This window comes from Leuciscus leuciscus (genome assembly GCF_965113295.1).
Source record: "Leuciscus leuciscus genome assembly, chromosome: 15".
NCBI classification, from domain to species: Eukaryota; Metazoa; Chordata; class Actinopteri; order Cypriniformes; family Leuciscidae; genus Leuciscus; species Leuciscus leuciscus.
In genome coordinates this window covers 9,268,796-9,293,491 of record NC_138739.1, presented here as the reverse complement: position 1 = coordinate 9,293,491, position 24,696 = coordinate 9,268,796, and the positions used below count along the sequence as shown (strand labels likewise).

The 24,696-nt window shown below is 40.8% G+C and overlaps 2 protein-coding genes across 5 annotated transcripts in view; one reads left to right on the top strand and one right to left on the bottom strand.

The window, feature by feature from the left end:
- The window catches only part of LOC309476057 (pregnancy-specific glycoprotein 22-like), a 29,143-nt gene extending 15,638 nt beyond the window's left edge, over positions 1-13,505 (bottom strand). For all 4 annotated transcript variants that reach the window (XM_082139196.1, XM_082139197.1, XM_082139194.1 and 1 more), the window contains exons 1-3: positions 13,371-13,505; positions 6,769-7,089; positions 5,554-5,871 (exon numbers count right to left, since the gene is read on the bottom strand). In XM_082139196.1, coding sequence (XP_081995322.1) covers positions 5,554-5,871; positions 6,769-7,089; positions 13,371-13,428 — 697 coding nt within the window. In that variant the 5' untranslated portion in view covers positions 13,429-13,505. The remainder of the gene's footprint in view (positions 1-5,553; positions 5,872-6,768; positions 7,090-13,370) is intronic.
- The window catches only part of LOC309476063 (uncharacterized protein), a 204,092-nt gene that overhangs the window by 68,661 nt on the left and 110,735 nt on the right, over positions 1-24,696 (top strand). The gene's annotated exons all lie outside the window — the stretch shown is intronic.

Here is a 24,696-nt window from a genome sequence, read left to right as displayed (position 1 = left end):
CAGAGACATTTCTCAGAGAAGACGTCCTGAGCGATATGAATGCTGTAAAATTATTTGGAGAGGCAAAATCAGCTAATGTGAGAAGAGGCAAAAGGCTGCTTGTGCAGCGCATGTTCCTCTTGTGTGCCTGTGGACTTTGGTGGGTCTCCTTCACAAATATGCCTGTTGATCCATGAGCCAGACATTCATAGTTTTAGCCGACTTGGGAGGATAATGGTCACCTATAACACTCAAAGGAACACCTGGCATTGTCCCTGCACAAAGCCACGGACATCTTGTCCACACATATACATCTCAAAGTGGCATCTTTTTCAAACCCAAAGAGACCTCTTCAAGTCAGAGGTGCCCACAACACCAGGCAGGCTCAGAGGGTTGCAGTCTCCTGGATACTGTAAGGCCCGATATATTGGTCCAATTGCCGGTTCGCCAATACACCGTGAATGTATCACGTTTTCTTGTCTTTTCTCATGCAAAGTATTGGTTGGTTAAATTTGTAATACATTGATCATATGTATTTGCTCGTTATTTCATCTGACTCCATAAATTAAAAGGGTTTAACCTTGTAAACCGTAAGTTATAAATGTTATTAAATTACCATTAAGCTCATTCTTCTTTTTCTAATAGATACTGCTAATTAACATTTTTAAATTATTATTAAAATAAAATGTTTATCAATTTTATTTTTGACCCACTGCAAGATTTTCTAAAGTTCACAGCTAAATCATTACTATTTTTACAAACGTACTGCCTAAATTTTGCATAACAGCATCAGAAAATGGATGGAATCCTTTGTTGCCAGCTAGCATGTCCTGAGTAAAAGTGATATAAAAAATAAAAAACCCCCACCTAATTACTTCTTGTGGCCTGCGTATTCACAACAAGTACAAATAGCGATGCAGATTAACACTAGACAATTTCCTATGCAGATATTGACTTGGGACTATATTAGGGGGAAGCACAGGTGAAGCACTGCTACTTGGGCACAGAGATATCACGCCCAAGTAGCAGTGCTTCGCCTGTGCTTCCCCCTAATATAGTCCTTAATATATAAGTCAATATCTGCATAGGAAATCGCCTAGTGTTAATCTGCATCGCTATTTGTACTTGTTGTGAATACGCAGGCCACAAGAAGTAATTAGGTGGGTTTTTAAAAAAATTTATATCACTTTTACTCAGGACATGCTAGCTGGCAACAAAGGATTCCATTCATTGTGCTAAGCTAAGCTAGCGCCGACCCTGTCAAACTAAAACAATGCATGCACTGAGACAAAAATGCATTTGCCCACCTATCTAAATGTAGGAAAGAAAGTGAATAAGCCCCATTTCAAAAAACGGTGGAGTGTTCCTTTAAAGGAGCTGTATGTAGTTTTCAGCGGCCTCTAGCGGTGATGTTCAAGATTGCAACCAATATGTTTACAAGCACGTGCTTGAATTTATGAGCGAGCAATGTGGGTACCGGCCAGACTGAGACGCAACACACAAAGCATCCCACAACATGCTGGAAACTCAGGTAAACTCCCACTGCAACGTTACAATAATAGGCTACTTTTATCAGCTTGACGTTGAACTAATGCTTCATGCTCGTACCATGATAAGTATGGAACCCTATCAACCGTGCTGAATTTTGCCACTGCAAGCACCACTTCACATTTTCTTCAGGAAATGTACATTCTAGGTTTGTAGATAAGGTTTCTCCATGATTCAAATGCCCTGCCGATGTTGATCCGTGTTTTTTACCCGAAGTTCATCCGATTCACGTCTGGCCTTACGAGCTTCAGCAGAATTTTTTTATTATAATTTTTTTTTAATTATTATTATTAATATGTGGAGTTTGTGTTGGAGTTGGTATTTTGCTGGGCGCAGGTCGTTTCTTAGTGTTATCAGACATGTCATAAGTTGCATAAGTCATAAGTCCATGTCATAAGTTTCAGTGTCGTCGCTGTTGAGTGCAAAGTCAGTAGGCTAGACGAGGCGAGAGGCTCGGGAGCGCGCGTGCAGGTCACGTCACTGGCGGTAAATCCGACCCGGGACCTTCACATAAAAATAAGAATACTTGCTTTCAGAGGTAATAGCAAAACCCGCAAAGTGGATAATTTTAATGTGAGATTACAACCCCTTCACACACAGGCAATAAAAAAAGAATTTGTTTTGGTAAAAAAGCTATACAGCACCTTTAATTACCGTTCAGTTGAAAAACAGAATAAAAAACTAAATAAAACTTGAGCGTTTGAGTAAGTGAACACACATCTCCAACATATAGAAGATGTGATGAGAAGCTGAAGTCCACGGTGATGTCATAAAAATCCGTGATCCATTTTAGCGGAAGTGAGAGACTGTAAGTTTGGGAAGCTTATATCTCCTAAATGCAAATTTTGCCATTCTTCCGGAGCGCATTAACTTATTCCTAACCTTAAGGCTAACATATTCATACTGAAAGCTAAAAAACGCAATTATTATTTCAGGGGACCTTTAATGATTACAGAGAAACTGAGAAATCACGTCCTGACTGTTTCTGTCCGAATCAATTTAGCAGCTTTAATAATCATTTAAATACCCTGAAAATCCTCAAGCGCTCTCTGTACTTGTAATGATTCCTGTCTTGTGTTTCCCTCGTCTTGTGTGGACTTTAGTTATTTCCTGTTCTGTGTCATGTCTTGTAGTCCTTTGTAGTTTTTCTAGTTTATTAGTATCCCCAGGTGTTTCTAATTAGCCACACCCCCTTGTTATCTTGTTTAGCTTGTTGGTCCCTGTGTATTTATAGCCCTTGTGTTTCACTTGTTACTTTGTCAGTTGTTGTACATGTATGGGTGCTTCTAGTTCGGTCCTTCTTATGGTTTTGTTTCTTTGTCCTTCGTGTTCTTTATTATTTGTACTACGTGTTTCTTCATTAAAACCCTGCTAATAGATCCTTGCTTCCGCATGCTTTCTCCGGCACACAACAGAACTATTGGAGCTAATGTTCTCCTTTGTTTCTTACTAATTAACCGTTTGTCTTTTCTGAAGCAATATTTAGGCTACTTATTTAAATAACTAATAAACAAACTAGTTTGAATTAGTTAAAATTGGTGTCAACTGTCAAGGTGAAATTTCTCTAGTGCCAAGTAAAGAAATCTTGGTATCGTGAAACTCTTTCTCTGCGATGTGAGTTTCTTCTCTTGTTTCCCATCTTCTCTTTTAATGAAAGTATCTAAACAATAGTGTTATGTGGGCGTCTCATTGGCCGCCTCAGCCTCAGTCTGATTAAGGTTCGAGTCTCTGAGATTCTTCATTAGAAAAGCGTCTCTCTGATCAGGGGACGAGTCTTCAGCTCCACTTTCCTGTTTATATAAAAACACAGATAAACAGAAAGAAAAAGAAATAAACCGGACTGATGTTTGAGTTACACAAAGGCTTGGAATTGCAAAAAATAACTAAATATCTTAAAATGTAGGATGTTTCTCTTCACATTTATTAGAATAATTCATGTTTCCTAAACGACCTGCACATTTAAATGCTTGAAATATTGAAATAAGTATATAATAATATAAAATGTAAATCACACACAAACATTTAATCAGCGCACAGATGTGAATCTGTTTTGCAGTCAGACAGATTCAGTTGATGTAGTTTCTCACCTGATTATCGCGCTTCGTCCTGTTCGCTTCTGGAGGAAAAACAACAAACTCTATTAAACACTTTACTTTGGTTAGAGTAAAATATTGATAATTCTCACATCTTTTAAAGATGTTTTTAAATCTCATATTTCCATCTTATTAAATCATTTGTATGTTACACTCACCGTTTCTTTTTGATCTGCACTTGTAACAGTAAATCACAGCAACAATCAGAAGATGAACAGGAACAGCAACAATCTGAAAAATAACAGTAACGGCTGCATATATTCCTCGCCGGAATGGATCTGGATCTGGATCTGGAAGAGATAAAGACAGACAGTCATTGTTTGTTGTCAAAGTAACTTATAAATCAACTTCAACAATAGTTTTGTCTGATATCTATTTCTACACGTGTCTACTTTGGTCATCAGTTGTATGATGATGATTTAACTGGTCAATGGCTCCATCTTGTGTGTTTTTGAAGAACTAGCAGGTAAAACACTATTTAAAGACTATTTATACTTAAGTTAGAGTAAAAAATGTAAAATTCTCACATCTTTTAAAGATCTCATCTCATATTAAATCTCATATTTCCATCTTATTAAATCATTTGTATGTTACACTCACCGTTCCTTCTTGCTCTGCACTTGTAACAGTAAATCACAGCAACAATCAGAAGAACAACAGCAACAGCAACAGCAACAGCAACAGCGACATTTATTCCTTGCTGGAATACAGTCGGATCTGGACCTGGAAGAGCTAAAGACAGACAGTCATTGTTATTTACAAAGTGACTGATAATTCAAAAGTATTTTTGTCTGATATTTATTTCTACACGTGTCTACTTTGGTCATCAGTTGTATGATGTTGACTTAACTGGTAAACTGTGAGATCAACTGGAAACACCAGCACAGAAACACTGACTATTAATACATTCATTTTTCATCTTAATAACATTAGTTAATAACTTTTTTTTTGCATGTGAAGAATTCTTTTGTCAAACAGACCTCAATGAAAACATTTACTGGGTTGATTTAAACATTTTATGAACATATTTTTTTGTTAACTTCAAATCCACTGCACTTTGGATTCTTGGTGAACTAAAAAATAAATAGATGTATTTAAACTGATGATAATAAAAGGTGATAAGAGATGATATTGACCAGAACAAAACAGTTAAACTACCACCAATAGAAAAACTAGTTTGTTTTTAAATCATAATGCACTGAATTTAAAGTTAAAGCTATAAATTACACTTTAAGAGTAAATGTGTTTTTCTACACTACCAGTCGATAGTTTTGGTAAGATTATTAATATTTTTGAAGTAAGTCTCTTCTGCTCACCAAGGTTGCATTTATTTGGTTAAAAACATATATATATATATTTTTATTATGGCAATTTAAAATATCTGTTTTCTATTTTAATATGTTTCAAAGTGTAATTTATTCCTGTGATCAAAGCTGAATTTTCAGCATCATTTCTCCAGTCTTCAGTGTCACATGATCCTTCAGAAATCATTCTAATATGATGATTTGATGCTCAAAAAACATTTCTCATTATTATAAATGTTGAAAACAGTGATTTACATTTTTATTTCAGGATTCTTTAACGAATGTAAAGTTCAAAAGAACAGCGTTTATTTGAAATAAATAACACATAGAAACAAAAACACATAGAAAACAGCTGTTTTACATTGCAATAATATTTCACAATATTACTGTTTTTTGTTTTGTTTTGTTTTGATCAAATAAATGCAGCTTTGTTGAGCGGAAGAGATTTCTTTCAAAAACATTAAAAATCTTACTGATCCAAAACTTTTCTCTGGTAGTGTAGATGCTGTGTTTCAAATAAATATAGGAAAAGAAAAAGAAAACACTCCTGAATGTCACTGCAAAAGTATTAAACACTTTAATGATGTGATTGAAATGGACAAGACTTGCTTTTAAACATGAAGACTCACCAGTAACAGAAACACTGAAGATCTTTACACTGAATCTGCCGTTGATGATCACTAGTTTATAAACTCCAGAGTGTGTGTTTCTGGTGTTCATGATGCTCAGAGATCCAGTCTGATGATCCAGCTCCAGTCTGTCTCCGAATCTCTCTTTACACTGAACATCTGTACAGATCTCACGCTGATCTCCAGTGATTAGAGCGATACGAATGCCATTATAAAACCATATAATCAGGTCTTGTGGGTTTGTTATAACATCAGTGTTTAGAGTGACTGGATCTCCCTCCTTCACTGACACTCCGTCTGTATCAACACCTGACACACCTGGAGAAGAAACAATTAACATTAGTCAAACAAATGCATAATAGTGCTTTGAAAATGCTTTCTTACATATCATAAAGATTGTGAGTAGAGAGATATGTCTGGATTCACGGTGAACATTCACTTCATGAACATCATACAACCATGAATATTATGATACTCCAGGAAATTGTGCCATTTCCCAAAACATTAAGATACAAGGGAAGAATAAAATGTTTTATTGTTATTATTTTACAGTTTTAATCTTACACTTAAATAACACTTTTATTCCCCCACAGTGACTCACACTAGTAACAACTGATGACATCACGGCTTGATCTTTGCTTGACCAATCAGCGGAAAGAGGCGTTTTATTCCCGCCCGTGTAGAGATGGAAAATACGTGTGTATCCAGTTTGGTTTTATTGTCTTTCCATTTGGCGGATTACAACAAAGTTTGATGAAAACACAAACAAAAATATGAAGATTTTTTTTTTTGCAGTTTCTTTATGTTAATGAGAAGGGTCGAATATGTGATAAATTAACGATTTCTTTGTTTTTCCGTTTAAGACAAAAATGAGAAAACTAATTATCTGAAGATACACGGACTAATAAATAATAGATGCATTGAAATGTGTGGATGATATGATGAGAAACTGACATCTTCACCAGAACAAAACAGTTAAACTACCACCAATAGAAGAACAAGTACGCTTTTAAATCATAATGCACTGAATATGAAGTTAAAGCTATAAATTACACTTTAACAATAAATGTGTTTTGGTAGAAATTATCTTTATGCTGTGTGTGAATTAATATACAGGTAAAGACAAAACACTCCTGAATGTCACTGCAAAAGTATTAAACACATTAATGATGTGATTTAAATGGACAAGACTTGCTTTTAAACATGAAGACTCACCATAAACATAAACACTGAAGATCTTTCTAGTGTCGCTGTCGATCCATAGTTTATAAACTCCAGAGTCTGTGTTTCTGGTGTTCATGATGATCAGAGATCCAGTCTGATGATCCAGCTTCAGTCTGCCTCTGAATCTCTCAGTGCCTTCATTACACTGAACATCTGTACAGATCTCACTGAGATCTCCAGTGATTAGAGCGATACGAATGCCATTATAATCCCATGTAATCAGTTCTTGTTGGTTTGTTTGAACACCAGTGTTTAGAGTGACTGAATCTCCCTCCTTCACTGACACTTCTTCTGTATCAACACCAGACACACCTGAAGAAGAAACAATTCACATTAGTCAAACAAATGCATAATAGTGCTTTGAAAATGTTTTTCTACATATCATAAAGATTGTGAGTAGATGTCTGGATTTATAATTTAACACAGAAGAACATCATTGATTTACACTTTCACTCATCAGACAAAAATACACGAGTCTCATGGAGGATCTTGAACAACTTATGTTCAACTTATGTTATCTTAACACATGAATATTATGAGTATTACCCATAATAATATGTAAGAAAATTGTGCCCTTTCCCAAAACATTAAGGTATAATGGAACGTTTATCATTTTAATCTTTATCATTTTTACTGTTTCAATCTTACACTTAAATCAAATTGCATGTTAACTACTTACACTACATTAAATGCACATTTCAGTTTATGCACAGGTATCAACATTTACTCACAGTACAGTAGGGCTGTCAACGAATATTCTAAATTCGAATATATATTCGAATAGTTTTAAAAAACAGAAATTCGAACGTGAAAATTAATATTCGAATGTGAATTTCGAATATGGAAAAACACGCCCGCGGAAGCAGAGGCGCGGCTGTCTGCTTTGCGAGTGGGCGCGCGCGCTGCCTGAAGCCTTGTTTATACTTTCGCCTGTCTCCACAGCTCGAGTCTCCGCAGACTGCGCGCGCACCTCCCCCAAACGGACGAGGCGTTTATACTCAACGCGCTCGCCGTTGTACTATTCTTTGAAACGATAGGGTGCGATTCGCGCTCGTGCGGACGCGTCGAGTATAAACAAGACTTGAGGGACAGGTCACGAGTCGCACTGTCTAGCACAGCGTCACTGCTGAAAGTTGACAGTGCACTAAAAGACAATGGAATAAATTGCAGTCAGTTTTTCCTTTTTTTAATACAAGCACCAATAATGCAAGTAGCCTTTTTCTTTTTTAATAGCACTTTATTTTTTATGAACCTCAGGATAAAAGTTCTTTGTTGTCACATTTCTCGGAATTGTGTGCGTCATTTTATTTAAAGTTAAACAGAAAAGTTCCATGTTTACCACAGCTCGCTCGGAGCGTTCAATGTCGGTTCTATACTGTAAAACTTCAATTAATGTTAATACATTTGTTTCAATCACTGAATGAAGCCTGCTATATTTGGGGCAAGAATCGCGACCTTAAATTGCTTGCACAAAACTCCTGATCAGCACTCAACATGTGCTTATTGTTGTTCATTTAAACCGTTATGAGCAGAGAGAGCGTGAGCAGAGAGAGCGTGAGCGCGAGGGCGTGAGAGAGAGAGAGAGAGAGAGAGTGCCTGCGAGTGAGCGAGACTGAGGTCTGCGGTCTTGGCCATTAGTTTATTTACTTGGTTTTGTGTTGGTAATACATTGTCGAATATGTTTAAACTTAAATTAACTACCTATACAAGTTATGTATGTCTCTTTGTATTAATTTGTCCTGTTATTGACGTCATTGAAAAAATGCGCAACCAGATGTTCGAATAGTTCGAATATTCGTGTGTTTTTTAGAGGGAATATTCGAACGTCATTTTTGAGCAATTTTGACAGCCCTACAGTACAGGGCTCTACGCTAACTTTTTCCCCAAGGAGTACATGTGCTTCTAAATGAAAAAATTTAGGAGCACACAAAGAAATATAGGAGCACAGTGAAAAAAGCTGATTAAACTGATAAATTCATATGGATTAGTTTCATGATCTTTTTATGAACTTTTTTCGAAGCATCAAAGTGGTAGTTGTGTAGCTGTCAATAGAGGGAAAGAAATCTCTCAGTTTCATCAAAAAGTTCTTCATTTATGTTGCGAAGATGAGTAAAAGTCTTACGGGTTTGGAACGACATGATGGAGAGAAATAAATGACAGAATTTTCTATTTTGGGTGAACTACCTGTTTAATAATTATGCAATTATTATTTTTAGCCTACTTCACAATATATAAAACAAAAGAATGGACACCTCAATAAAGTATAAAGTGCTAAAAACAAAACAAATGCTTGCTTGCTTTTTTCCTTTGCAGTTGCAGTCGGCTACTTTAAGAGCTCCTCCTGTCCTCGACTGTTCTGGTCGTAACTTCAGTTTCTGCTCTTGGTCTTCTGGTGAGAACTAAACACTGCTAATAAAAAAATTATAGGCTACTCATTTGCAAGTAAGTGTGTGTTCGCAAAACTGATATAAATCGGATATATTCCAGTATGAAGGTAAAATAGTAGCAAAACTCGAGAGCACGCAGATGTGAATTTGAGAACTTGTACTATAAATATTCGTACTTGTACATGAACATTTACACTCACAGCTCCAATGTGAAAACCTGTAAAATAAAAATCTGAAGTTGAATGTTGAAATTTGCACTCGCATACAATAGTCACAAACCTGTATTGTGAATCTGAAGCTGCAGACAAGTAGACACAAATGTGTAAAATGCCATTCACAGAAATACAACGACAGACACAAACTTGTAATATATATTTTGCGTTTAATCTTACGTTCACATTCGCAGTACTACCTCAAATAGGCACTTGCAACTTCTCAAATATGTCACTGCAATTTCAAATTTCGCGCCTTGACTTTTGCTACTCTTTTCGCCATAAATCAGGTGCAAAACTAAAGGCCAATTTATACTTCTGCGTCGGGTGCGCGTAGAAGGTACGGCGTAGCATACGCATTGACGTGTACCATACGTCGTACCCTTCGCCGTACCCTGACGCGCACCTCCTCAAAAATGTAACTACGCGTCGCGGCAACGCGGACCGCAAGATCTGTGATTGGTCGGCTGGATAGCATCGCGTTTCCTCCTACGCATTTCCGGAATGATCTTCTGCACTCTGCACCGCCCGCCCGCCATTTTTAAATTCCGAAGATCAGTGAAGAGCCATGGAAATAGACCAAGTGACCGAGAGATTGCTTGAAGAAGTGCGGAAATACAGCCATCTGTATGACTCCTTCAGTCGCCATTGCTCGTAGAAACCTAAACTCAAAACAGCCGCGAGGAATGTAAACACAGTGGAACATTAAAACCCACCCGCGCCAACTAGCGTTTCGGCGGTGCAACTGCAGAGCAACACAGACATTCGCAGAAGTATAAATGCTCACGACGGCGTCGCCTACGTGCGTAGCCTACGACGTACACTAGGGCGTACACTCGACGCAGAAGTATAAATTGGCACTTGAAACTCAGAGGCGGCGAGAGAGAAAGGGGGGCGGGAGTGGGGGGTTCAAAGGAGCCGTTTTATTGGTTGGCAGCTAGCCAATGAAATGGGACTTAGATGATGTCACGAAACCCGCGTGCACTGAAACGCTAACATGGCTTAATGCATTAGACTGATATTTAAAGAAATAAACGATATTATCAAACTCAGTAAACACAATGCTTATAATGCATACTACAGAAAAGCAGATGAGCACAGAATATGAACGCAACGCGTTTAATTGAGACAGTGGTATTAAAAGACCAAACTCAGGAAACACCATACAAATAAAGCATACAGAAAAGCAATTGAGCACAGAATATGAACACAACGCGTTTAATTGTTCGTTTTTCTCCCATAGAAAACCAAGAAAACGCTTAATGAGGCTTAATGGACCAACAGTTATAAAATAAAAAAAACTAAACAAAAAAAACCCCCACATAATTCGTTACATTATTAATAAAACACAGGCACGTTTATATTTGCACTGAAAATACATTTGCTTTCTTTTGTCATATTCTGTGCTCATCTGCTTTTCTGTAGTAGCCTATGCATTATAAGCATTGTTTTTACTGAGTTTGATAATATCGTTTATTTCTTTTAATATCAGTCTAATGCATTAAGCCATGTTAGCGTTTCAGTGCACGCAGGTTTCGTGACATCATCGAAGTCCCATTTCATTGGCTAGCTGCCAACCAATAAAACGGCTCCTTTGAACCCCCCACTCCCGCCCCCTTCTCTCTCGCCGCCTCTGAGTTTCAAGTGCACAAGTTAGTTTTGCACCTGATATATGGCGAAAAGAGTAGCAAAAGTCAAGGCGCGAAATTTGAAATTGCAGTGACATATTTGAGAAGTTGCAAGTGCCTATTTGAGGTTGTACTGCGAATGTGAACGTAAGATTAAACGCAAAATATATATTACAAGTTTGTGTCTGTAGTTGTATTTCTGTGAATGGCATTTTACACATTTGGGTCTACTTGTCTGCAGCTTCAGATTCAGAATACAGGTTTGTGACTATTGTATGCGAGTGCAAATTTCAACATTCATTCAACTTCAGATTTTTATTTTACAGGTTTTCACATTGGAGCTGTGAGTGTAAATGTTCATGTACAAGTACGAATATTTATAGTACAAGTTCTCAAATTCACATCTACGTGCTCTCGAGTTTTGCTACTATTTTACCTTCATATTCCCGCGCTATATGCAGATTTAATGTAGGCTTATGCAGAGTTCACGTCACCAAACGCAACAGATATGAGCAGCATTTTATTGATCATCAGCTCATTTCAAAATCAGCGATAGGAGAGAGCAACAGCAGCACTGGTAGCCTAATATCATTTCTTTTTTTTTTTTCTATTAATGAATATGATTGTGTGTTGAGCATCTACGACTTGCTTTAAACTTTCATTTGCGGCAGTTTGCGCGTTGGCTTGATGAATAGATCCATAGATATTATATAGAGACTAGATGCCCTATTGGCCGCTGGGCACTGAGAAATGCGGCCGCCATCTTAAACCGGTCGTACTCCTAGTTTCGTTGCGTGGCAGCAGTTAAGATGCTAGAGCACTGTGGAGTATTTTCCTGTTCTAATCGGCGGACCATCGCAAATAGGGCCCAGGGGATTACTTTTAACATTACCGTACTATTGGTTGTATTTTGTGAATAGAATATTACCAGATAATTGAGAAGGAGCAAGGATCTTTTATATTACTGTACTGAAATCGTAGCCAGCTAACGTTAGCTAGGCAATGTTTACTGCACCAGCCGGTGTTCACCTGACATGGAGAGGTGGGGTAAAGTAATAATTACAAGAGCTTCTCGGTTATTTTAGTCCCGTCCGAATGTGCATCTCAGTAATCATTAACGTTACGGACAATGTCAGTAAAGATTACGGCGACTTTTACCTTCTGTAAAAAGGTCCATGAAAATTACCTCAGGTAACGTTTATATTAATAGACGTGCGAATAGACCCTCTGTAAATCAAGTAATTTCGTGTTTAAAAGTAGTTTCCTGTGGTTTTTCAAGTATTGAGACGCTTTAAAAGGCATTCAGTTGCGTTCTAGACACTAGGAGAAGTCTCCCCCAAGTGTTTTCTCCCTCCCTCAACGCAAGTGTTTTCCACATACCATTCAGATCAGAAAGAAGTTCGAAAGCACTTGTTAGAGGCACGAAACTTACTTTTAGCGCAATCCAATCTGAAGTTAATTCATACATTGTTCGACCGGACATAACTGTTTTATATAGGCCTAGGTTATTTGTGTTTGCGCACGTGATATCAGGAAGCAATGTAAATGTAAAACACACACGTTTCTTCAACTTATTAAAATATCTTACTTTACTGCAACTATCTGTTTCTGCTTCTTTATCATATTTATAGTGTGTGATTTATAAAATACCTTATATCCTACTACATCACATATTTTTGATTTTGGACGTCTGCATGGTCACTTTATATCTTAAATCAGAATATTATATTAATGTTAAGCCTACTATGAATATTAAAATACGCCGAACCATGTGTCCTGTATAATAGCTACATGAATGACCTTTGCAGCAAACAAACCCGCGTGAAAATCAGTTCGGTATTCAGTGAGGTATGATTAATTAAATGCGCTGACAGCTCATTGCACCTGCCATACAGATTACACTGAGTGGAGCGGGTGACCGGTCTAGATGGCGGCCCCACGGCTCGCCCGCGTCAGTAGGCAGTAGCGGTCAATAGGGCGTCTATCTATATGATGTCTATGAATAGATCGCCCATCTGTCGTGATGCGTGTTGCAGTAGCGTCACCATATCTGGCTATAACACGCTCTCACTCGTTTATTTTTAGCACTGTTGCGAGGAGTCACTTGACTCTCTCACTTAAAATCCAGCAGTTCCCGCACATTCCCACACTATTTCTAACTAACAGTAATTAGTTATAATTACTATATCGTTTATAGAACCATATCGTTGACCAGAAAAGAGATCAGACACACGTCTTACATTGATGGAGTAAAATACAAAAAATGCATGAATATCCGTCGAATATAAAGCTAATAGAGCATATTATGAAACTTTGTCGTTAGTTTTACCGGGGAAAGAGATATTAATGTAGGATACATGTCTTACCATGCAGGCGTAAGCTCGTCAACAATAAGAAAAGAAAAGAAATAGAGACATGCTTCATTTTCAATTTTTGCCCAAAGATGAACGCAGATTCAGTGAAGTAAAAGTGATCTGTTGTTACTCTGCATTAGTGGCGACTCAGGGGCGGCGCTAGGGGTGGGCTATAGGCAGGGATGGGCAGTATTTCAGATACATGTATTTAAAATACGTATTTGAAATACAAAATACTATTTTGTATTTTGTATTTTAAAGCCTTTGGAAAAAATCAAATGTAATTTGTATTTAAATACATTTAAGATGAGTATTTTTGTATTTTCAAAATACATAAAATACTTTTTGCCAGTCAACCTCTTTATCAGGGTATTGGTTTTGTGCATCAACTAGTTCAGACATTCACTAGCTCAACATTAGATCAGTGATTTTTTTTTTTTTTTTTTTTGAATAAGGTGAGAATGTCATGATCAATTCTACTTGTTGATTAAAGTTAAAATAGTGCATTATTCACTTCAGTTAACATGAAAGAATAAAAGAGCAGAGACAAGTGGGAAAATAGCGTAAGCCAATCAGTCTTGACTGGTTGTTTATTTTTATCAACTAGCTTGTCAAATGTGTTTAAAGCATTACTGCATGTTAGGGCTGGGTGATATGACACTACGGGCCCTATCTTGCTCCCAGCACAATTGACTTTGTACACCGATGCATGTATCATTCCTATTTTGCACCCGCGCTCAGTAGCCTGGCTAACGTCAGACCAAGTCTCATTTGAGACTTGGTCTGGGAACCACATGTTCATTTTCTCGTATTTGAGGCGTGGTTTACGAATGCCCAGAGCCGTTTATTGGGCGCTATGAATGTCTATCAAATGCGCCTGTACGTAGCTCATAGCCAATCGTTTCAATTATACCAGATGACATATGGAGTGACAGAAATTCGACGAGGAAAAAGACGATGGGTCAAAGATTTACATGATGGCGTTTAGCGAATATTACCGTTTGTGCAAGATAAACATGATGGTAGAAGGTAACGTCGAGTATGATGCCATGTTGGATCCATAGATATAAACAAACTGCTTTGGTGTCGTCATCGTCTTGCTGCTCCCTCCCCGTTCTGTGATTGGTTCCCTTTTTCAGGGGAAAATCTGGTCCATGGTGTCCAGGCTGCCTAGCAGCGTGAATAAAATCGCGCTGCGAGCAAGGCAGCATCGGGAAACCCAGGCTACGCGCTCAGTGGACTTCAGGGGAAATCATTGTTGTGTCCATGAAGATGTGAAAAAATAGGCATAAATCTAGTTTACACATTTACCCAAATTATCATACGCCTGTTTAACCGAAGCTAATCTGGGTGTGTTTCTCCATCCCCAATGTCACCCCTCTGTCTTTTACGGCCCTGACGAGAACGTCGGTCTCCTCGGCTGTGAACCGCTCCTGGCGTGCGTCTAGCAAATCCGCCGTTATAATAGCAAGCCGCCATGGAACAAGCACGCCTGCTCTTAAAGGGAATGTGAGATGACGCTCTGATTATTTATTTCACGCTCGCCCAAACCACACCTATGAGTAATGTAGCTACTTCAGACCAACCCATTTTAGATTTGCATCCCACAAAGTTACTTGCGTTTCGCGCTTGATACTTATGTTTCAGATCGTTAAAATAGGGCCCTACATATCATAATGATGATATAAAGTGTGAATTGATGGAACTTTTTCTAAATCGTTTACATAGATAGGCCTATTTGTGGGGTAAGCAAATTTATCCGTGCAGCTTTTAGTGGGCAGGAATTATTGGAACATTGGAGTGGAAAAACAAACACTGATGAATGATACACCACAAAAATCTTCAGCTTTTAGTTTTATTGTAGCCTACATAAAAAAATAATAATAAAAAAGGGGTAAATAGTGTCAAATGAATCTAAATTAATTCTAATTAAAAATTTTAGATACACTTTCTAATTTGAATAAACTTATAGAAACAAATAAACTTTACATAAAATTACTTAAAAAGCATTGGACTACCTGCAAAAAATAAAATAAAAATAAAATAAAATAAATATTCAAAAGAGTTTGAAAATCAGTTTATGCTGTGGAATCAAAACTGATATGGAGAATTGTGAAACCATGATATTGTTACTGTGAAGTAAAATTGAGATTTTGGTCATATCGCCCATCCATATTCTTTGCTAATTAGCAGAAAAGGTTCCCACAGTTTTACATACAGTATGATTTTTTTAATTGTGTTCACCACAAGTTGTAACCAGAAATAAGTATATAAATGGCTGCTATTTTGCATAAGTTTATTTGTAATTGCCAGAAAGAAAGAAAGAAAGAAAGAAAGAAAGAAAGAAAGAAAGAAAGAAAGAAAGAGAGGGCAGAGATGAGGTTAGGAATGATAAGTCAGTAGGCCTATGTAGTTTCTTCATTCACTGTGACCTATACCTGCACTGGACGGCCTATATCACAAGTATTTTGTGTATTTTCAAAATACAAAATACTGTATTTGTATTTTTTTTTTAAATTTCACACAGTATTTTGTATTTGTATTTAAATACATTTTTCCACACAGTATTTTGTATTTGTATTTTAAATACATTTCCATGTATTTATGCCCATCTCTGGCTATAGGGGGCTTAAGCCCCGAATGTTTTTAGTAAATCCCCGAATATTTTGTTACCTTGTCTTTCTCATAGAGCAAAACAATTAATCAGAAAAAAAATGTGAATAAGATTACATTAGCCGCGATTACCATGAATATTACAATTTTATTTATAATGTGATGAATGCGGGGATTTATCTTTGTGTTTGGGTTTGATTCCGCCCATCTGAACCTTTCTGCAGCACTTTGTCGTATTACCTGAAGGCAGGGATAATTGATTTCACCTGGAGTGGAGAACATTTAAGAGAGAAGAGGTGAGAGAACGTCGGTTACTGGTGTAACCTTGGTTCTATGAATAGTGGAAGACCGCCAGAGACGGTCGAACATAGTGGAAGGAGTCGCGTCTCGCGAGCCATATCGAGAATCTCGTATTGATTTGTCACCTGTGACCCTGACCGATGACGTGTTGGAAGCTATATCCGCTCCATTCATGTCACGGTCGTTCTCTGAAGTCATTCTCTCAGTCCGAGTGACCAGAGACTCTGGCGGTCTTCCACTATTCATAGAACCAAGGTTACACCAGTAACCGACGTTCTATTTCACTGTTACAGACCGCCAGAGACGGTCGAACATAGTGGAAGACGAATACAACCAAGTCACGAGGGCCACCCACCTAGATACTGTCCGCTAACACAGCAGAACTGATCAAAGGAATAGGGGCCACATTGATCCTGTAGAATCTTATGAACGTGCAAGGTGATGTCCATGTAGCCGCTGCACATATTTCGGAAAGGGGCACCCCACGTAGTGCTGCCCAGGAAGTAGCAACTGACCGAGTTGAATGGCATTTAATAGATGTTGGAACTGTCTGACCAGCTGACTCATATGCCTGTATAATGGTATCCACCACCCAATGAGACAATCTCTGCTTCGACAAGGGTGAGCCTCTCTGACAGGCATCAAAACGGACAAACAGCTGATCAGTGGTGCGCCACGAAGCAGTTTTCAACACATACTGTCGCAATGCTCTCACTGGACACACAGCTGTCTGGGAAGCCTCCTGATTAAACGCTGCAAGCTGAATGGGTTGATTCACAAAGCGATCAGACAACACCTTAGGTCGGAAAGCTGGATTCGGCCAGAGTGTAGCCTGATTGTACTCGGGCCCCCATCTGAGACATTGTGGACTCACTGAGAGGGCATGAAGCTCACCTACTCTTCTGGTTGATGTTATAGCCAAGAGAAAAGCAGTCTTCATCGAGAGACTCTTAATATCAGCTTGTTCAAGTGGTTCATAGGGCGGTAAACGCAGGCTGTTAAGCACCATTTGAAGATCCCACTGGGTATGCACTATCCGTGCCGGTGGATTAAGACGTACTGCTCCCTTAAGGAAAGCCGCCACCAATTTCTCCGCACCAATCGATATCCCCCCCAAGGGATTCCGATGTGCTGACAAGGCTGCCACGAATACCCTTAGAGTTGCTGGGGACCGCCCAGTGTCCAATAAATGTTGTAAGAACTCCAACACTGAACTGATGGAACAAGTGACTGGGTTGACAGATCGATCTGTACACCATGAAACAAAAATCTTCCATTTACTGGCATAAGTGCGACGTGTTGATGGGGCTCTTGCATTCATGACAGTGTTTCTCACATCTGCGGAGCACTGTGAGAGCTCCTGCTCAACCCCAGGGGCCATACACATAGGTTCAATTTGCTCGGTGAGGGGTGCCAAAGCTCCCCGTTCATTTGTGATAGTAGGTCCCTCCGAACTGGCAATGGTTGCGGTGGACCGGTCGTAAGGGTCAGCAGCAGACTGAACCACGGTCTTGCTGGCCAGCAGGGTGCCACTAGAATAAGCCTGTGTTGTCTCTCCTGCACACGCCTCAGCACAGGCCAGAGAAGTGGAATTGGAGGGAAGGCATAGAGGAGGAGGTCTGGCCAGTTGTGTGCCAGGGCATCCTGGCCTAGTGATCCCTGCTCCTTCTGTTCTGTGAACCACAGCGGACAATGTGTCGTCTCTCTGCTGGCAAAGAGGTCGACTGCTGCGGTCCCATAAAGTCCCCAAATTGACTGAACTACCGCCTTGTGCAGACACCAGTCCCCTGGCTTCGGACCCGATCGAGAGAGTGAGTCTGCCACTCTGTTGCAGTGACCGGGAATGTGTGCTGCCCTGATCGACAGGAAGTGCTGGTTTGCCCACAACAGCAGCAGTCGTGAGAGACGAAGGCAAGGTAGAGACCTCGTGCCCCCTTGGTGATTGATTAAAAACACCACTGTGGTGTTGTCGGTCCGCACCAGGATGTGCTTCCCTGATAACTCCTGTATGAAATGCCTTAGGGTGAAAAGCACTGCCCACAGCTCCAGGATGTTGATGTGAGATGACATCTGCTGCAAGGTCCAGCTCCCTTGTACGCCCCGGTGTTGCCACAGCCCTCCCCATCCGGAGAGAGAGGCATCTGTTGTCACCACTTCTCTGCGGGATGGGGGTGGTCCCATTGGTACACCCCCTTGTAGAAATTGTTCCCGTCTCCAAAGCCTCAGGGAGACAGAGCAACTGGTTGTCACCAAAACAAGGACATGACGGTTGTGAACCGCTGACAACCGTCTGGCTATCAACCAACGCTGAAAGGGGCGAAGGTGTAAAAGCCCCAAGTGAATGGCCGATGAGGCTGCCGTGAGAAGGCCCGCTAGCCGTAAGAAGTGGAGATAAGGTAGCTTGCGCTGAACCTGGAACCTCGCTATGGCTCCCCGTATAGCCTGCGTCCTGCGTGCTGTGAGGGTAGCCCTCATTACTCTGGAGTCCAGCTGCAAACCCAGAAAGCATATTGACTGGCATGGAGTAAGGCAGCTTTTCTCTAGGTTTACCCTCAGTCCTAAAGCAGTAACATGCTCCAGTAGGCGCTGTGTGTTGTTGGCCACTTGCTGAGGTGAGCTGGCACAAAGCAGCCAATCGTCCAGGTAAGGGAGAATCAACATGCCCTCCCGTTGTAGAGGTTCTAGTGCCGCTTGCATACATCGTGTGAATACACGGGGAGAGAGGGAGAGGCCAAATGGTAGGACTCGATATTGGTATGTCCTGCCCTGGAATGTGAACCGAAGAAACCGTCTGTGATGAGGTGCAATGGGGATATGGAAATATGCGTCCTTCAGATCCACAGACGTAAACCACATGCCGGGTTCGACTACTTGTAGGACATCCTTGACACGCAACATGCGGAAAGGAAGGTGTTTGAGACTCCTGTTCAAGCGTCTGAGGTCCAAGATTGGCCTGAAACTCCCATCCTTCTTGCGAACTAGGAAGTACTTTGAATAAAATCCCTCCGGATGGACCTGGGGGTTTACTAGCTCTATCGCACCCTTTTCCAGTAGCTTCTGGACCTCGAGAGATAGAGCAAGAGCTTGACGAGGGTCCCGAACCACTGTGGGCCGAGTGTGTGTACATAATTGGGGTCTGTGACGGAACTGAAGACAGTAGCCCTTGTCGAGTGTGTCGATGAGCCACTTGTTGTCTGTAATCCCTCTCCAAAGCTGTAGTTGAGAGGTTGAAAAGTGTCCCATCACAGACCCTGGACCATCACCGACGATGGGGAGCGGTTCCCTTATCCCTGGGGGGGCGACGATGAGTTGCCACAGGGCGAGCAGGTGGTCTACGAGCACGGGATGCCTCCCTTCTCGAGTCATACCCAGGTCGAGTAACCTGCTGTACAGGCCTGTAAGACTGTCCCTGCCTGTGTTGGAGTGGATTTGCCTGACGAACAGGCATTCGATGTGAGGTTGGCCCATAACTCACACTGCGCTCAAAGTGCTGGGACCGAGACTCCACTGCACGAACTCTGCGCTCAAGAGCTTCCTGGGCGGCTGGACCAAAAACATGCCCAGGTACCAGTGGTAGTTGACGAAGATTGTTACGACAAGCCTCTGGAAGTTTAGACTGTGCCAGCCAAACCTGTCGCCTAGCCTGTGTTGTAAGCCCAAGAGCCTTTCCACTAGAGAAAGCGATTGAACCCAAGGCCTGTAAGGAGGCCTCAAGTAACTCTGATGCAGTACCATCTGGTGGATTAGCACCTAAAGCGGAATGAAGTGCCAACAGAAGATGAGCCATGGAATTCCCCACACGACCCAAGCCTGAGACAGCATTATAAATCCTCACCAACAGATCATCTGTGCGTCTACACTCTGGGTTAGGACAGCGAAGGTTCTGTCTAAGAGCCTCATCTGGTGACACTATCAGTGAAGAAACGCATGGCTCAACTGGAGGCATGTTACCAAGGCCCTTCTCCTCGGCTTCAGCCATTGCCGCTAGTGTACGAGCCACACGATCAGGTCTGGATAAAGGAGCTGACCGAAACGCAGAAGAGACAACATCTGTGAAGTCAGGACAACTCGGCATTAGGAAATCCTCTTGCTGGGAAACTGAGCGACGCAAGAGGTTTGACTGGCCTGGCCCAGGAAGTGGAGGATCCAAATTCCGCTTGGCGAGCGCCATCTTGAGTGTGTCCTGCAGAGAGAAAACCACTGAAGAAGGCGCATCCTGAAGGCTAGAACCGTCGTCGCTATGGGAACGTTGGGACTGGGAATGTGAGGGTATGGTCTCCTGCATGGGCGTATAATAATCCTGTTCCTCCCTGTCTAAGGAGTCAGAGGCCGCAATAGATAAGGTGTCTGATTCTCTTCTGGAAAAACTGGACGCCAGCTCACACCTGGGCAAGGGAGGAGCTAAAACACCCATATTCCCCTCACTCATATTCTGACGAGTAGCGGGTACAGATAATAAGGCCTTAATACCCTGAACAGCGTTCGCAAGCTCAGCTACTTGCTGGGTCAACGTACTTGACTCCGAAGAGGTTCGCATTTTCTTCGAAGGCCTTCCAGTCCCACTGGCCACACGCTTGCTGGCCACGCGCTTGCTACTCACATGTGACGCTGCCCCAACTGATGGAGCAGAATCCCGGAACTCAGAATCTAATTCAGCCAGCCGATGTCGTCTCATCTCCAAGGACATCAAACCACACTCAGGACATGGGTCTACTAAAGCCTCTCGGAGGTGATCAATGCCTAGGCAAGTGGGACATTGCGTATGAGCATCCATGAGATCCATTGGACCTGAGCAGATGGTGCATGAAGCTGCCATAACTTCCAGACCAGTAGTTGGAAAAAACCCTGGTCAACCAATGGGATTATAATCACAATACAGGCAGAAAGAAAAACAGCCACTCCAAATAAAAAGGCTTACAGTTGCTACAATAAGCCTTGTCAATGTATCACCCTGGTTAACCAATGAGCATACACATAGTAGTCGTTTAGACAATAAACAATACTACACGCAGTCTGAATGAACCCTGGTTAACCACTAAGTTCACGTGAGTAGCGATCGGTTCCAAACAAACCCTGTTTAGGCAATAAACAATACTACACGCAGTCTAAATGAACCTTGGTTAACCACTAAGTTCAAATGAGTACTCACCTCAACACTGCTAGTAGCGATCGGTCCAAAACAAAAACCCTGGACAACCAGTGGGTATAACGTTATGGTCCGATGCGCGCGATAATAATCCAAAAATAATCCAAATATTTCTCCCGAGACACAGCCGTAGCGGGGAGCAGTTGCTCACCAAAAAACGCTGTGCACGCTCGAGCGAGATCTCTTCGCGAGAATGACAAAGAGAACGACCGTGACATGAATGGAGCGGATATAGCTTCCAACACGTCATCGGTCAGGGTCACAGGTGACAAATCAATACGAGATTCTCGATATGGCTCGCGAGACGCGACTCCTTCCACTATGTTCGACCGTCTCTGGCGGTCTGTAACAGTGAAATAGAATGGGGCTTGACAGTGGTGAACGTGACTGGCTTTCTGCGCTCGGCAAAGGAATGGGGACGCTTGGTGTTGCTCGAGAATGTTAGGGTTTGTCCGGCAACGAAGATAGCTAGCTAGTTAGATCGTATCGGTGTAGTTAGATAATAGTGGGACGGGGTGTGTAGGAGCGCTGGCCACATGTTCCAGGAGCGGATTTAAGAGCTACGTGTCGCGCAAAGAGACATTGTGGTTCCCAAAGAGAAGCGTGCTGCGCAAAGAGGACTAATTCATGCCAGTTCCATTGTGAGTAATCACTGCGACTGCGGGGACGGATTCCCAAAGAGAAGCGCGCTGCACAAAGAGGACTAATTAATGTCAGTGCCATTGTGAGTAATCGTTGCGACTGCGGGGACGGGAATAACTCGTAGAGCGCGTGCTTTCGCTGTGGACAAATTTGGTACGGTGGATTCCTTTCCCTAGACCCCGGGGTGGGGTCTTGTTGCCTGGAAACGGGGAAGTGTTTTATATTTTAATTATTTATGTGTGGTGTGAATGTGATTGTTGTGGTTTTGAGTGTTAGAAGTTATATGGACATTATACTTCGGGTACGCTGGAGGGGGGACGCGCTGATTTTCCCACTTGATAAATTGATTGCTGTTTGATCACGATTTCTATTGTGCCGTGCGGGGCTGAGGATAACCACTGGAGTGTAGTGACGTTTTGGAGTTTCACTTGTGTATCGCCGTTTGCCTTAGGGGAGCGTACTGAGTAAATGTTTGTTAAACTTCTTTAAATGCTGCTTTACATAATGAGTATATTTTTCTAAATGAACTTGTCAATAAAGTGATTTTTCCATAAAGTCTGGTTTGTGATGTACCCTCTGTCCTCCATCAAATTTGGTTAAACCTCTTTAAAATAGAAAGGTTTACTACAATAATTTCCCCTTTGCATTAAAGCAACACTATGTAACTTTTCAACCTTCATAATATATTTCCAAGATCCTTGTGATGGTACATCGACTTACAATAGGTTGAATGACACGTCTGCCATAGCCTGACAGGGTCTGTATCGCTTTTACTGGCACTATGTAACTTCGGTGTTCGGGTAGTAACCAGAGCACAAAAAGAACTACAAAATTCGACTGCTTTACGGCATACGTCACTTCCCCCACCACTTCGTCAAATTTGGACGTGAGCAGCATTTGTTTTCGGCTTTCGTGCGCATGTTTTTGTCATGGGGGTTGCTTACACCTGGCCACTTTATGCATTTTCTCAGATCGGATAGCAATCCGATCGTGAAAAGTCCAGGTTTAAATGCCCTCCGAAACGCATTTGAGACGGATTTGAATCCGATCCCTCAAACCACTTCAGGAGGAGATCTGAGACGCATTCCAGACGAACCTGGACAAGTGTAAATGCATATGGTTTTTGAAACCACATATGTAAATTGTACTCCTCCCAAAAATGCTAAAAAAAATGCTAAAAAAACAAACAAAAAACGTGTGAGAGCGTTGTAGGCTATAGGCTATTATGTTATATCCAGATATGACGACGCGCTGGAACACGCATCACCGCAGATGAGCAACTGCATCAAGCCAACGTGCAAACTATCGCAAATCAAAGTGAAAGTAAGTCGCAGACGCTTAACACACAATCTTCATCATTAAAAGTAAAGAAACGAAATGATCTTACCAGGGCTGTGACTGCTCTCTCTTTATTGCGGTCTTTGATTTTGAAATTTTAGCTGATGATCTATAAAATGCAGCTCATATCTGTTGCTTTCGGTGACGTGAACTCCATTAAATCTGCATAAAGCGCAAGAATTGAAGATCGAATTTAAATCCGTTTCGCAAAAATACATTTATGTGACCAGGTGTAAATGGAATCGTTTTGATAAATCAAATAGCTATGCCTCACGAATTAGTTTGCCTGCTGAATTCAGGTGTTGTGAGGTGTATTTATCACGTAGTCCTGAGGGATATCAGACGACGCTGTTGATTGATTCCTGCGATTATCATGAGAACAGCTTTCAATATCTCACATAATTATCATAAATAAGCCTAACGTAGAGGTTGTAAATAGTGTAAACGAGCACAATTTGCAAACTATTATGATAAATTGCAATAATCATGTCTAATGACATCATAACGGCCAATGTTATGAAATAATGCGATGTAGCCTACATTTAACTTAATTGATGTTATCTGGCATTTTGTAATGTTTACATTCCAATAAAAACAACACAAATTAAATTATACAGTAGGCCTAGACTATTTACTTGTGATTTAGCTGCAATCATGTAAAAACGTTATAATATAATATATTTACGACAGTGCAAGTATTCCACAGCGACTCTAGGGGTCGCTGTTTGACAAAAACACAATTTCTACTTAGTGTGGCTTTAAAGGAACTTACGACGTGCGTTTGCAGTGTTGAGCATTGTAGCCAATCACAAACATGTCTGTTGAACGCATCGGCCAATCAGAGGCGTTTAAATGAGTCTCTGTGCTGAAGTTGTGTTTTGCGCGAGCTCACCGAGTTCTACACTTTCGCAAACCTGTCATTATTGGCAATAAACTTAAGATGCAAATAAAGGATTCACTCCAATGTATTTGATGTTCTTGATACTGCTCTGATGTGCTTCATTGCGCACTGCTCTGTTTGTTGTTAGGATGACAAAGTTCAGCGGTCTAGCTCATCAATGTCAAAAATGATTAAAGAAGTGAACGAATGCCTGGTAAAATGTAAGTAGATAAACATTTAACATTTGACTGTTTTAAAATAGAAATGTTCAACTACCGACAGTGTCCGGTGACGCAAATTACTCAACTTTTTTATTTATTTATTAAAATTTGCCTTTTTGAATTGAAAATATGCTATAATTCCCTTGATTCATTTAGAGAGAATGCATGCATAATTAAAAAATAAATTATTATTTGCAA